The sequence below is a fragment of the Geotrypetes seraphini genome, chromosome 1, assembly GCF_902459505.1.
Source record: "Geotrypetes seraphini chromosome 1, aGeoSer1.1, whole genome shotgun sequence".
Lineage (NCBI taxonomy): Eukaryota > Metazoa > Chordata > Amphibia > Gymnophiona > Dermophiidae > Geotrypetes > Geotrypetes seraphini.
In genome coordinates this window covers 442282414-442295990 of record NC_047084.1, presented here as the reverse complement: position 1 = coordinate 442295990, position 13577 = coordinate 442282414, and the positions used below count along the sequence as shown (strand labels likewise).

The window sequence follows — 13577 nt, the reverse complement described above, 5'->3', positions numbered from 1 at the left end:
AATATTCAACTAGGCCAGTTACTGGGCAGACTTGCACGGTCTGTGTCTGTGTATGGCCGTTTGGTGGAGGATGGGCAGGGGAGGTCTTCAATGGCTGGGAGGGTGTAGATGGGCTGGAGTAAGTCTTAACAGAGATTTTGGCAGTTGGAACCCAAGCACAGTACCGGGTAAAGCTATGGATTCTTGCCCAGAAATAGCTAAGAAGAAAAATTTAAAAAAATAAAATAAAATAAAAAAAATTTAAATTGAATCAGGTTGGGCAGACTGGATGGACCATTCGGGTCTTTATCTGCCGTCATCTACTATGTTACTATGTTACTATTGTCCTCCCATGAGGTTATTGTTAGGGTCCCTTGAACACTGTGGCTTCTTATCCAAGAGAGAACCTTTTCTTTTTCATAAGGCTAGTGTAATTGGGAGGGAGGATGCATCATGTAGAATTGAACTTTAACTCATCCATCCACTATTTGGCAATAGGGAAATGCACTTCATGCTTTAATGGTGTGGGAGGCGCAGGATGCTGGTCTCACTTTTAAAAATAAGAAATAGTTTTGGATAATTTGGGAACCTTTTTTATAAATTCTATCTCTGCATATGTGGAGCTCAGTCATTAACGACTTACAATTGTAATCAGAGGTATACAACAACGGTTCTTCTTGTAATCATTCCAGTGGAGAGTAGTGGGTGGGTGGATGGATAAAAGAGGAATTTAGAGTAGGAAGGACACTGGATGGCATGGGGGAACATTTCGTCTCAGGATCTAGGAAATGATGGCTATAAGAGTCAAGGCTCTGTTTCCTCTTACTTTTGGTATTTTTTAGGGGAGGAGAGAAGGTTGTTTGCTATGATGTGTGTTTCTTGTCTGATTATTCTTATTGCTTTGGATTTAATAAAAAAAATTGTTCCAACATTATGTAATGTTACGACCTGATAGGTGTAGTACTGACATTCATGCAGCCCTGTTTTTAAAAAAGTTGTCTTCCCGTGCATTGGGGATTATCAAGATGTAAAGGCACTGTGACAATTAGTGGTGCGATACAGGTAAAGTGACACCAGGTGAGAGAGAAGCATCACAGTTACAACAAAGGTGAAATACAGGCATCACTTTCAGTAAGATACAAGCATTGCCATTCAAGGAAACAGGATATCAGAAAGTTAAAGCACTTAATTCAGGCAATGACACCTGCAATGAGCTGGACTTGTTGTTATCTGAATCCCAGAATGAAGTTTCCATTCTCCAACTTACATCCTTGTGACCAAGATTCTACCCTTATAAACACCCATAACCTTCCTGCCCAAAAGGGGAACAGACGCTTAACTTCTCTGCCTGTCAGCTGAGAATACGGTGTGAAGAGATCGTTTACCTGCTAACCTCATGATGTTGACTCTGGAGTTTAATGCATGGGAATGGTGGCTGCCTCTGAGAAGAAAAAAAAAAAAGAATTATAGTGTCATATAAATGCTGAAAATAGGCAACTAGCTCGAGTTCCAAGTGTAACTAGGAAAGCATGAAAGGATATAACTCATAAGATTAAATTTTTTTCTAGCTGCCTAGGACTTTATTTAGTACTGATCCCCACCCTGTCATTCTTATATAACAAACCATTAATCAGATTATAATTTACTAGTCTTATAGCCCGTTACATTAACGGGTGCTAGAATATATGTGTGTGTGTCTGTCTTTATTTTTTTCTCTCTCTCTCTCTCCTTAGCCGCTTTCTGTATTTCTGTCTTTCTTTATTTTTGTCTTTTTTTTTCCTTGGCTGTCCACCACCACCCCTTGCCTGCTCCCCCTGTCCATTCTCCCTTCCTTTTATCTCCCCTGTGTCCTCCACCACCCTTTCTCTGCTCCCCTTATCCAGTAGCACACACACATTTTATTGCCTTGCCTGGTGGTGGAGCTGGCCCTGATCACCAAGTCACTCTCATTTGGAAATCAAAATATCAGAAGGTCTATGAGCCAAAATACTAAAGCCACCCGTGAAAACTGTTTCTTCATAGGTAGGTGAGTGGCTCAGTACCACACTACATTGGCTGTGCTACGAATTCTGCCCCCCAAGCTCATCCCATACTGAGTCTGCAGTTGTGCACCATTTGATGTAATGTGAGAATGAAAGTAGCTAGAAATATCATCCATGTCTTACCATCACTCGGTTGAGCAATGTGATTCATTATGTAATACCTTGATTACCAATTCCCACCAAGCAAACCATAGACACGTAAAAGTAAATACCTTTAAATCTATTTATAGATTATGCCTTGACCGGGAAGGGCCGCGGCGGCCTGTAGGCGCCTCAAGCCACCGCGGCCTCCTCCCGGCAGCCGCCGCTCCGCACCGCCTTTGCCTTAGCGCGCATGCGCACTCAGTGCCGAGGCCGGGGCTCGCGGGATGGTGGGGAAGCCGGGGTTGCGCGGAGCAGCAACGGCAGAAGACATTGCCGGGTTCGGGCATGGACCTTGTGTCGCCCTGGCCAGCTCCTCACTTCGCTCGAGGAGGCGATTGGCGGCTGGCTGGGGCGATGGTAAGCCTGAAGCATGGTAAGCGCGCATGCGCACTCTTGTCATCGCGACGGATCAGGGAACACGACTTTAGAGTGCGCATGCGCGCTTACCATTTTATTATATATGATATCCTCTTGAGAGACTGCTAAGAGCAGGCAATGCCTCGGTGGTGCATGAACATTGTTTTGTCGGGAAATTTAGTACTTAAGGCCTGGTGCAGAACAGAGATTGTGGGGTTATTGATAAAAATATACCTTAAAGGGTCATAAGAACATAACATAAGAATTGCCATACTGGGTCCATCAAATCCAGCAACCTGTTTCCAAAAGTGGCCAACCCAGGTCCCAAGTACCTAGCTAAAACAGACTTTTTCCTAGCTTTGTTTAGCCTTTTCTCTCACCTCAAGATCATCCCTTAATTTATAGTAGGTAATCCCAATAAAGAGGACAAGAGGGAAATTTGTTACCATGACACCTTTTGATCAGGATGTGATTAACCCTTAGGAACAGATGATTTGCAATTCATGGAAAAACAAGCACAAAATAAAAGCATTAAAAATGTACCCAATAATCTTTATGATACTTTATGATGCCGATTTTTAAAATGGGTTCCAAAGGTGATCTGGGAAATTATAGACCGGTGAATCTGAAGTCGGTGCTGGGCAAAATAGTAGAGACTATTATAAAGAACAAAATGACAGAACATATACATAAGCATGGATTAATGAGAGAAAGTCAACATGAATTTAGTCAAAGGAAATCTTGCCTCACCAATCTACTGCATTTCTTTAAAAGGGTGAATGAACATGTGGATAACGAGGAGCTGGTTGATATCGTGTATTTGGATTTTCAAAAGGCATCTGACAAAGAACCTCATGAAAGACTTCAGAGAAAATTAGAAAGTCATGGGATAGGAGGTTAATGTCCTATTATGGATTAAAAACTGGTTGAAAGACAGAAAATAGTAGGTTTAAAAGATCAATATTCTGAACGGAGAAGGGTAAATAGTGGGATTCCCCAAGGGTCTGTGCTGGGACCGCTGCTTTTTAACATTTATCAATGATCTAGTGATGGGAATAACTAGTGAGATAATAAATTTGCTGATGACACACAATTGTTAAATCGTAAGAGGATTGTGAAAAATTGCAAGAGGACCTTGCAAGTCTGAGAGACTGGGCATCAAAATAGCAGATGACATTTAAGGTGAGCAAGTGCAAAGTGATGAATGTGGGAAACAAGAACCAGAATTAAAGCTACATAATGCTTCTACAGTACGTTAGGAGCCACTGCCCAGGAAAAGGATCTAGGTGTCAACACTGAGGATACGTTGATACCCTCAGCTCAACGTGCAGTGGCAACTAAGAAAGCAAATACAATGTTAGGAATTATCAGGAAAGGAATGAAAAACAAAGATGAAAGTGTTATAATGCCATTGTATCGCTCTATGGTACGGCTGCACCTCAAAAACTGTGTGCAGTTCTGGTCACCATATCTCAAAAAAGATATAGCAGAATTAGAAAAGGTACAGAGAAGGGTGATGAAAATAATAAAAGGAATGGGATAACTTCCCTATGAGGATAGGCTAAATCGGCTAGGGCTCTTTAACTTGGAGAAGAGATGGCTCAGGGCTGATATAATAGAAGTCTATAAAATACAGAATGGAGTGGAAAGGGTAGATGTGAATCCCTTGTTCACTCTTTCCAAAAATACTATGACTAAAATTAGCCGATATATGCTTCTATATACTGTATATACTTGAATATAAACCAAGGTAACCTTTCTCTCCCAAAAAAAGGTTGACTCGAATATAAACCAGGAGGTTAATATTCAAGTGCTCTGCCAAACTCTGGGCATAGCACCTCCCTCACCCCCTACCAGGCTCAGCCCCCCTTCCTCCCTTCCCCACTTCTGTTTAAAATGTAGGCCAGCATGGCCTACATTTCAGGCGGCTATCACGGCCCTAGGGAGACTCTTAAGGCTGCCTAAGCTCACCTAAGACCATTTTGGGGAAAAACCATGCCCAGCCTTGGGCGAGCTTAAGCGTCTCTACACGTCTCCCTCAACCACGACAGATGCTACAGGGTAGGTAGCCTGCCTCGCGTTGTTTTTTTTTTTTTAGAAAACTTGTGTCCCGATTGGCTGGTTAGACAGCAGTAGGATGCCTTACTATCCTCAATTCAATTAATTAGAATCAGATGCGTAAATAATAAGGCACTAAGTAAATCATCCTAAAGAGTAAATTGTTCAACTGGTCTTTGGACATCCTGTCCTACATTAAAGTCCAAAAGCTTTTCAGTTTGCTCTGTTTGCTTTCAGTTTGCTCTCAGTTCCCACTAGCTTTCAGTTAGTGGGAACTTATGTCACAATTTCAGAGGACTTACAAATAAACAGTAGTAGATGCTCCTCTGCCAGGACAGGATTGCAAAAACATTTTTAAACATAGCACTCCATTCATCCACTGTCAGAGTCTGCAAAAGGAAAGAGGCTACAGTAACTCAATCCAAGAATGATTCTTCCAGGACCAAACCAGAAAACTATCCTTAAAGTCACCCAGAACTCCAGACTCTCTGGCTAGATGGAGGGAAGGGGGATAGGGTACAGAACCTGGCAGGGAGAGAGGGGGGCTGGGTGCAGACTGATAGGACAGAGGAGGGAGGGAGTGAGGAGGCTGGATGTAGAGCCTGGCAAAGCAGGGAGAGAGAGGGAACAGAGTGCAGCGCCTGGCAGAGCAAGGCACAGCACTTGAATAGTAACGCACAGGGATTTATATAAGACTACTTACTGAGATCGCATCATGTTTTGAATACTAATGCTGCTAAAATACAACCATCTTAGGGGTTTATATTTTTCTCTCTATTGTCGTGTATATAACATCATAGCAGCCAGCTCTGTGGGTGCTTGAGCAGCCCCAGTATATTGAGCAAATTACTCAACAGTTTCCAGGGAAGGGTAATTTCCATCCTAATCATTTTGAAAAGTTGGCTCCAATGTTTAGCCTAGTTTTGAGACTATTGCTTTGCTTGATGACACCTATCTGAACTTTTAGTTAATTTTTATTGTATGTTTAGCTTCAAATAAATAAAATTTATATCCAAAAATAAACCTGAAATATGTGGGCCACAGTAGCAGTGTGTCGCTATTCATCCCTGCCACATCAATCTTCAAGATTAATGATATATAGATTCTATGGTGTGATAGTATATCACAACCCATCTCGGATATGACTTTGAATAATAAATAATAATAACGGTTTATATACTGCAGGACCTTGAAGTTCTATGGAGTTTACAATGATTAAAAAGTTACAGATTGAGTAGTACTAACAGAGTTAAGATTTAGTGGTCAGTTATTGTGGGGAAAGATTGTTCAGTGTAGCTGCCTAAGTACTTTAGGAACAAATATGTTTTTAGGTGTCTCCTAAATTCTCATAAGTATTCGCAAGCATGAGCAATTGTTTCATATCTTTACCTCATAATGCTGCCTGATAAAAGAAGAGAAGAGATGTTGATAATGTCTTTTAAATTTACATCCTTTAACAGGTGGAGAAACAAAATTCAAGTTTTGAGCTTTTCTTGCACAGCGGCAATAACTCCAGCCTAAAGTAGGGTTACCACATGATTCCAGAGAAAGGAGGCCGGATTGAGACATCCGGGTTTTACTGTTGTTTTCAATGGAAGTAAAACCAGGATATCTCTCAACCCGTCCTTCTTTTTCTGGAATATGGTAACCCTAGGCTAAGGGTTTCATAATACAAAAGGCAACAATCTTTACTGAAGAAGGAGGTGCAATAACACGGTGATTGGCACCGAGTTTGATAACTAGCAAAACAAAGATAGATTGGTAACATGCCTCACACAAAAAAAGGGGACAGATTTCTCACCTCTCTCACTGCTGGACTTTCTTCCCCCGCTGTAACTGGTAACCGGAAGTGGGTGACTCTAGGTTGACTACAACTCCCAGCTTCCCCGTTAGCAGGAAGTCTGTCTTTTACGGAAATACACGGTTTGCTTTTTGCAAAACTACGCTTCCCTGAGCCCTCGGCGACAGAGAGGCGGACGTGCGGGTGCCGGTAGGGTGTTTCTTCCTAATCAACATCCTCCCCCCTCCAAAAAAAAACCCCCAAATAAAAAAGCAAACTCTCATTGCTGGACTTTCTTCCCCCGCTGTAACTGGTAACCGGAAGTGGGTGACTCTAGGTTGACTACAACTCCCAGCTTCCCCGTTAGCAGGAAGTCTGTCTTTTACGGAAATACACGGTTTGCTTTTTGCAAAACTACGCTTCCCTGAGCCCTCGGCGACAGAGAGGCGGACGTGCGGGTGCCGGTAGGGTGTTTCTTCCTAATCAACATCCTCCCCCCTCCAAAAAAAAACCCCCAAATAAAAAAGCAAACTCTCATTGCTGGACTTTCTTCCCCCGCTGTAACTGGTAACCGGAAGTGGGTGACTCTAGGTTGACTACAACTCCCAGCTTCCCCGTTAGCAGGAAGTCTGTCTTTTACGGAAATACACGGTTTGCTTTTTGCAAAACTACGCTTCCCTGAGCCCTCGGCGACAGAGAGGCGGACGTGCGGGTGCCGGTAGGGTGTTTCTTCCTAATCAACATCCTCCCCCCTCCAAAAAAAAACCCCAAATAAAAAAGCAAACTCTACTGCTGGACTTTCTTCCCCCGCTGTAACTGGTAACCGGAAGTGGGTGACTCTAGGTTAACTACAACTCCCAGCTTCCCCGTTAGCAGGAAGTCTGGCTTTTAATACACGGTTTGTTTGCAAAACTACGCTTCCCAGAGCCCTCGGCGACAGAGAGGCGGACGTGCGGGCGCCGGTAGGGTGTTTCTTCCTAATCAAAACCCTCCCCCCTCCCCCCAAAAAAAAAAAAAAAAACACAAATAAAAAAAGCAAACCTCCCAGCCTCACTCGCTGTAAAAGCCGGAATGATGGAGATGGAGAAAGTGAAGTAGCAGATGACAGGCGCGGCGTCTGAGAGGGCGGTAAGGAGGGTCGTTAGGGTGACGGGAAGGCGGGGAGGATGGGCAGCGGTTGACAGCTGCCGTCCGTCACCGCTTCTGGGTTTTGTCCTGTTTCCGACTGACAGCCGCAGATCCACAAAGTACGGCTAGCGCTCGCTTAACCGGTGCGCGTCCGCCGAGACGTGGTCGGGGCTTGGGGTTTGCCCCGTTGTCCCTAAGAATCTGTCATTCCGATTTGTTTGATTTTGTACTTTTGTGTTGTATTGATTTAAAGATGAACTGGAGCTACGAGCTCATAGATGTAATGGGGAAGAGGAGGGGGGGGGATAAAACGGCACTAGTTCAGCCATTCCGTGTGGCAGGGAGCATGTAGGCTGCTCTGCTGACATTTATTTATTTATTCGATTTTTTTTTTTAAATTCAGTCCTCCCAAAAGAACCCAGCATGGGTTACAAAGCAACGTGCACAATACGAGTCAATAGCAGGATAATATAAACAAATAGTACGGTTATGGGGTTAAGTGTTATCCCGTGGTGTGTTGTCTGCCAAGCAGATTTTAGTGATTGATTAAAAAAAAGAAACCAAACAAACAACCCATCAAGACAGCACAGGTATCCTGTTAAAAAAAACGGATCTTTTCCAGATAAGCCCTGCCAAAAAGTTAACCCCCGCCACCCAAAAAAGATTATAAAAAAGTGGCACGATCTGTATCCCCCCCGCCCCCCCCCCCCCCCGTCGGAGCCCTTAAAAAAATAACCGACAGTTTATCCTATTTTTTATAATGTTAAGTTTCATATCCTCTTTTTTGATAATGTTAAGTTTCATATCCTCTTTTTTATAATCTTTTTTGGGTGCTCCGACGGGGGGGGGGGCAACCCCCCACTTTACTTTATACATATCGCACCGCGTTGTGGGGGCGTTGTGCTGAGAACTTCACTGGTTAAGCTTGCGTGCGCTGGCAAAAGGTGGCGGGGCTTAACTATCAGCGCATGCGCTTTTTCCATTAGTGGCGGGGCTTATCTGGAAAAGATCCAAAAAAACAACTCACAAGGAGAGATCCTTTTCATGTCTTTTATTCCTTTCTTACCCATCAGCAACCATTTAGCTTAGTCATCTATTGGAACACAGATACATAAATATTTCCCCCTTAGTTTTGGTGTTACACAGGTTTGATCAAAAATAATTTCCATGCACATCTTATGAACTCTAGAGGGAAGCTCTCTTTGGCCCAATGCAAGTTGTAAAGGAGTGTTAGCCCTAAAGTTGATCACACTCCGCATGCCTTGGCTAAGGAGTGAGATTCATTCCTGTCATGGTATGTGGAAAACTAACCCATTTGGGAAAACTGTCCCCTGGGCCTGTGTTTGTGTTGGGTTCTGTTGCAGTTGCAGGAGATTCTCCTTTTTGCACAGGTCTGCTATTGCACTGTGTCTTGCTCCTGTAGCCTCTTAGTTTTCATTTTGTTAGTTTCCATCATATTTAACAATCATTTATAATTTAAGAATGTATTTTATGATACATAATTATGTATTGGCTAGCATTGAGGGTTGTAGAATGATTGGTCTTGTCCTCTCACTCTTTTTTTCTGCTGTTTTGTATTTCAGGCTTTCCCCAAGAAGTCCTGCTGCAAATCACACAAAGTTCCTGGCTGTGAAAGAGAAGTCATGGGGTGGGGTGTGCCAGTGCCTTGATGCAACAACTAATCCGTGATCAGCAGGAGATCTGACACTAATCTGCCTTTGGCTTGGTGACTGAGAGTGGAAGGGGTCGTAGGAACCCAAGCAAGAAGAAAGGGTGAAAGTATGCCCTGATCTGTGTGTATCTGTACACACTACTTTGGCAGGATTGTAGAATGGCCTTCCAGGCTCTGCTTTTTATAGCCACGCTGTGGAAGGTTCAGGCCAAGCCCTCCTTTGTCTTGAATGCCAGTAGCAACAGCTACTTGCAGATTGGGGATGGCTCTGCTGTGGAGTTTGAGTTTCCTGAGAAGAGTAAAGGTGTGATCATTGTCAACAGCTGGTACAGAGAACAGCCAACTGGGCCACAGCCTGCATTGCTTGTCAGCTCCCTGGACACTGACGTGCTGCTTGTGGAGAATGTGAGCAGGAGCAGAGAAAGCTTTGGTAATTACATTGTGGCTATCCGTTCGGGCTCAGCTGGCCTGGCCCAGCTCCTTATCCAGCTATGGGACACACAGGAAGCGCAGCTTGTATTGTTAGAAGAGAGGAAGGATTTCCGCATCAGAGTGTCTCCTGTGGAAGAAAATGAGAACTACCTGGGGCTTGGGCACTTCTCAGAGAACCCCCTGCTCTATGTCCTCCTGCCCCTCATCTTCATTAACAAGTGTGCATTTGGTTGCAAAGTGGAGCTAGAAGTGCTGCGGGCTCTACCGAAGCAGCCACAGCCTCTGCTGCTGGGTGTGCTGGGGCAGTTTGTGGTGATGCCGTTCTATGGGTACCTGTTATCTTTGCTTCTCTCTCTGCCCCGCGCTCTGGCACTAGGGCTGATCATCAGCTGCTCTTCTCCAGGTGGAGGTGGGGGCTACCTATACAGCCTATTGCTGGGGGGGGATGTGACGTTAGCCATCTCTATGACACTGATCTCTACGCTGGCAGCCACAGTCCTGATGCCTCTGTCTTGTGCCCTGTATAGCCATCTGCTACAGGTGCACCAGACACTGCATGTACCCTTCCTGAAGATTCTTGTCACTCTTCTTTTCATTGCTGTGCCTATTTCCACTGGTATGCTCATTAAGTGCCACCTTCCCAGGCTGTCCCGCCTACTGTTGCTCCTCATCAAGCCTTTCAGTTTTTTGCTCATCTTGGGAGGGGTCATCATGGCCTACCGAATGGGGGCTGCCATCCTGTGGGGTGTGCAGGCTTCTATAGTGCTGGCAGGAGTTAGTGTGCCACTCATGGGGCTTTTGCTGGGGCTAGGGCTGGCCTCTTGCCTCCAGCTGCCACAGCCTCAGCGCCGAACAGTCAGTATTGAGATTGGGGTGCAGAACAGCCTCCTGGCACTGGCAGTGCTCCAGCTTTCCCTCCAGCGCGCACAGGCAGACTTTGCTTCCCAAGCACCTTTCATTGTGACACTGAGCAGCACATCAGAGATGCTGCTGCTGGTGATCCTGCACTTGCTATACAAGAGGCTATGGTCCAGCCCCTGAGGCTGGTGGCCAACCTCTTCTCCCTCTCCTCTTGTAAGTTATTGAAAACCAAAAGCCTCTAACCAGAAAGCACTATGCACTAACAGAGATCCAAATTATTTTTCTATATATATTTTCTATTGTTACCAGGGTTGGAGCTGTAATGGGAGATGTTTACAGTCTGCATGCAAGCAGGCACCTTGTGTAATCTGTGTTTCTGCATTACAGAAGGATTAAAGAACAGGTGGAAACCAGAACACTTTCATTTGATTTCTCTGCTGTGGGAGGGGAGACTGTATTGGGATGATATGTGTTATTCCAGTTTGTTGTGGGTGTGTGACTGGATTAACTACTGCCATTTAGACCCTTCTTATCACTGTACACAGAGTTCCATCTTCTTTTGGGAGAGGAAGCTTGGCAGTGTGATACTGGCTTCTTTCCAAAAGCCACTCAGGCAGAAATAGAGATCTCACCTCTGGAACTGAAGTAGCAACAGTTGAATTCTCTTTTAAACCCTCCCCCAGTTTTAGATGGTGATATCACTTGTGCCTGTGAGGCCTGCCTTGTGTACAGGGAAATGGAGGCTTCTGATTGGACAATGGCTCTATGACATCTTGGGTCATGAGTTACAGAGCTGTAGGAGATACACCTCAAAGGCTGTGCCACTGAGAAGATAAGGGTACATTTTCTTTCCATTTTTAAGCAATGTTATCTCCGGCTTATAAAATTAGAAGGTTATTTAAAACTTACAGAAAGGGCCAAGCCCAGGGAAGGTGACAAATTTACATAAGAAGGAGGCCAGTATAGGAAGGGTACAGCCAGACAGGAGGAGGCCAGATATATGAGTTGCTGACAAATGACCTAAAAACAGACACTGCCTCTCCATGTGATTCTCAAGTTGAAAACAAAATGCATATATATATATATGTATGTATATTGTCCTTCAGCATGTTCTTGCTCTGCAGAAAATATGCACAACAGCATGCATACACAGTTCTGTCTGAGAACAAGCAGTAACTGACCGGAATGCATTTGGACTGGTTATCCATGCACTTGCCCCCTAGTTCCGTAAGTTATGCGTTTAATTTTTTTTAGAACAGGGGTGGCAACCACAGGCCTCAAGGGTCACAACCCAAATGGGTTGTTGAGGTCTCCACCATGAATATGCCTGAGATCCATGTTTTTATGGAAGTTCATGTAAATGAATCTCATGCATATTCATTGTGGAAATCTTGAAAATCTGAGTTGTGGCCCTTAGATTATGGCTTCCCACCCCTTATAGAATACGGTCAGTTGCATGCGTACCTTAATGAGCTGATAATTGGTGTTAATGAGCAATGATAGGTTGTAATTGGCACCAATTAGCAGTTAGTAGTACTCATTCAAAAAAGGGGAACTTTTACTAAAAATTCTGCATTCAAAACTATCACTCTCCAATTAATTGCAATTTTGTATTGGTTTTTTTTTGTTGTGCTCAGTGCTCCAACATAAAAGTCATGAGTAAATAAGACTACTATGATGAGGAACCATCACCGCACAAGTTCCTCCCTCAATGCTAGTGCTACATTTAGATACTATTATAATGTATCACTCCATAGTAACACAGTAATGCTACAATGTATCACTCCACAGTAATGCACTACTGTGTTACTGTGGAGTGATACATTCTAATAATATCTAAAAATAGCACTAGCATTGAAGGAGGGACTCGTGATTGTGCGCTAATGGTTCCTCATCATACTAGTCTTATTTACTCATGACTTTTATATTATAAAACTATAAAACAATACAAAACACACTATAAAACAATACAAATTTGCAATTAATATATAGCTTTGTTATTTTTGATATTTGACTCTATTCATATATAACTACATTAGGGTTGGAGACCAATTAGCATTTACGCACAGACCTGCCCTCAGTTGCTATTCTGTAACTTGAGTGCTTTAATTCCATAGTGTGTGCAGCTTCAAGGAGTGAAGGTTATGGTCCTGGGAGGGACATGCGTAACTGACATGCTATGACCTGCCCATATGCCCCCAAATTCTGTAGCTGGAGCCGATTTGTGCATAGAACTTGATTAATTGGCCTAATCAGTGCCTATTTGGCAATTAACAACTTAATTGATGCTAGTTGGCACTATTTCAAAATTACATGCACAACTTGAAAAGCAGGATTCTGTAAAATGTATGTGCCAGTTGCCGTGCACGAATTTGAAAAGGGGTCGTGGGTGCTCCTAAAAGTTATGCACATTGTTATAGATAGAATATGCCTGATCCACGCACAACTTAGGCTCAGGTATTTAGGTCTGGTTCTAGCTGGCCTACATGGAATGGGTACTAAATATAAAGTACTGGATAAGGAAATTGGGTCATTAGGGCATAGACAGGGGTGGGTAAGCAGTGGGCAGACTTGATGGGCTGTAGCCCTTTTCTGCCGTCATCTTCTATGTTTCTATGGATATACAGATTTAATTTGTTTTTTGGCCTCAGACCCACCACTCCACCACCTAGCAAAAACTTATAGCGGAGAGAATTACATGGCTCTTCATCATTGGCCCATGCAATTATTTCTTATAACTTAATCTTGCTCTTTAAGTAAATGAATGAGTCAGATGACAATAGCGGCCGCGGGGGACCCTTGATAAAGCACAACAGTGCGAAGCAGGCCGGGTTATTCCCTCCAGGGTCATGAATACTGAGCTAAGTTTTCTGAAAAGTTTTATCAAGTATTATTGGCTAACTTATTGAGTCTAGTATAATGTATAAACAAAATAAGATGAGTAAAGATTAAGTTATAAAAAATAATTTTATGGGCCAAGGATGAACAGCCATGTAATTCTCTCCGCTATAAGTTTTTGCTAGGCGGTGGAGTGGCGATTACAGTTCTGGATACATTCAACACTTAACATCTAAATGGAATGGGTGCACCTAAAAATTGTATGATGCACTGGTGCTAAGCATGA

General features: G+C 43.6%; 2 protein-coding genes across 10 annotated transcripts in view; one reads left to right on the top strand and one right to left on the bottom strand.

The window, feature by feature from the left end:
- FAM3A (FAM3 metabolism regulating signaling molecule A) overlaps positions 1–6534 on the bottom strand; it is a 42744-nt gene extending 36210 nt beyond the window's left edge. For 2 of the 5 annotated variants that reach the window (XM_033920128.1, XM_033920145.1), the window contains exons 1-3: positions 6382–6456; positions 4883–4969; positions 1365–1420 (exon numbers count right to left, since the gene is read on the bottom strand). In XM_033920128.1, the coding sequence (XP_033776019.1) occupies positions 1365–1420; positions 4883–4956 (130 nt within the window). In that variant the 5' untranslated portion in view covers positions 4957–4969; positions 6382–6456. Of the gene's footprint in view, positions 1–1364; positions 1421–4882; positions 4970–6381 lie in introns of all 5 variants that reach the window. The other 3 variants (XM_033920135.1, XM_033920164.1, XM_033920155.1) reach the window with 2 other exon arrangements.
- SLC10A3 (solute carrier family 10 member 3) lies at positions 6534–12041 on the top strand. Of its 5 annotated transcripts, none has more exons than XM_033920061.1 (2): positions 6534–6570; positions 9072–12041. In XM_033920061.1, exon 2 carries the CDS (start codon positions 9320–9322, stop codon positions 10631–10633), a length of 1314 nt encoding a protein of 437 aa, XP_033775952.1. In that variant the 5' UTR covers positions 6534–6570; positions 9072–9319; the 3' UTR covers positions 10634–12041. The 5 variants fall into 5 exon arrangements, with proteins under 5 accessions (XP_033775952.1, XP_033775932.1, XP_033775943.1 ...); XM_033920041.1 differs by lacking the exon at positions 6534–6570 and adding an exon at positions 6732–7078; XM_033920052.1 differs by lacking the exon at positions 6534–6570 and adding an exon at positions 7128–7322.
- Positions 12042–13577: the final 1536 nt, after the last annotated feature.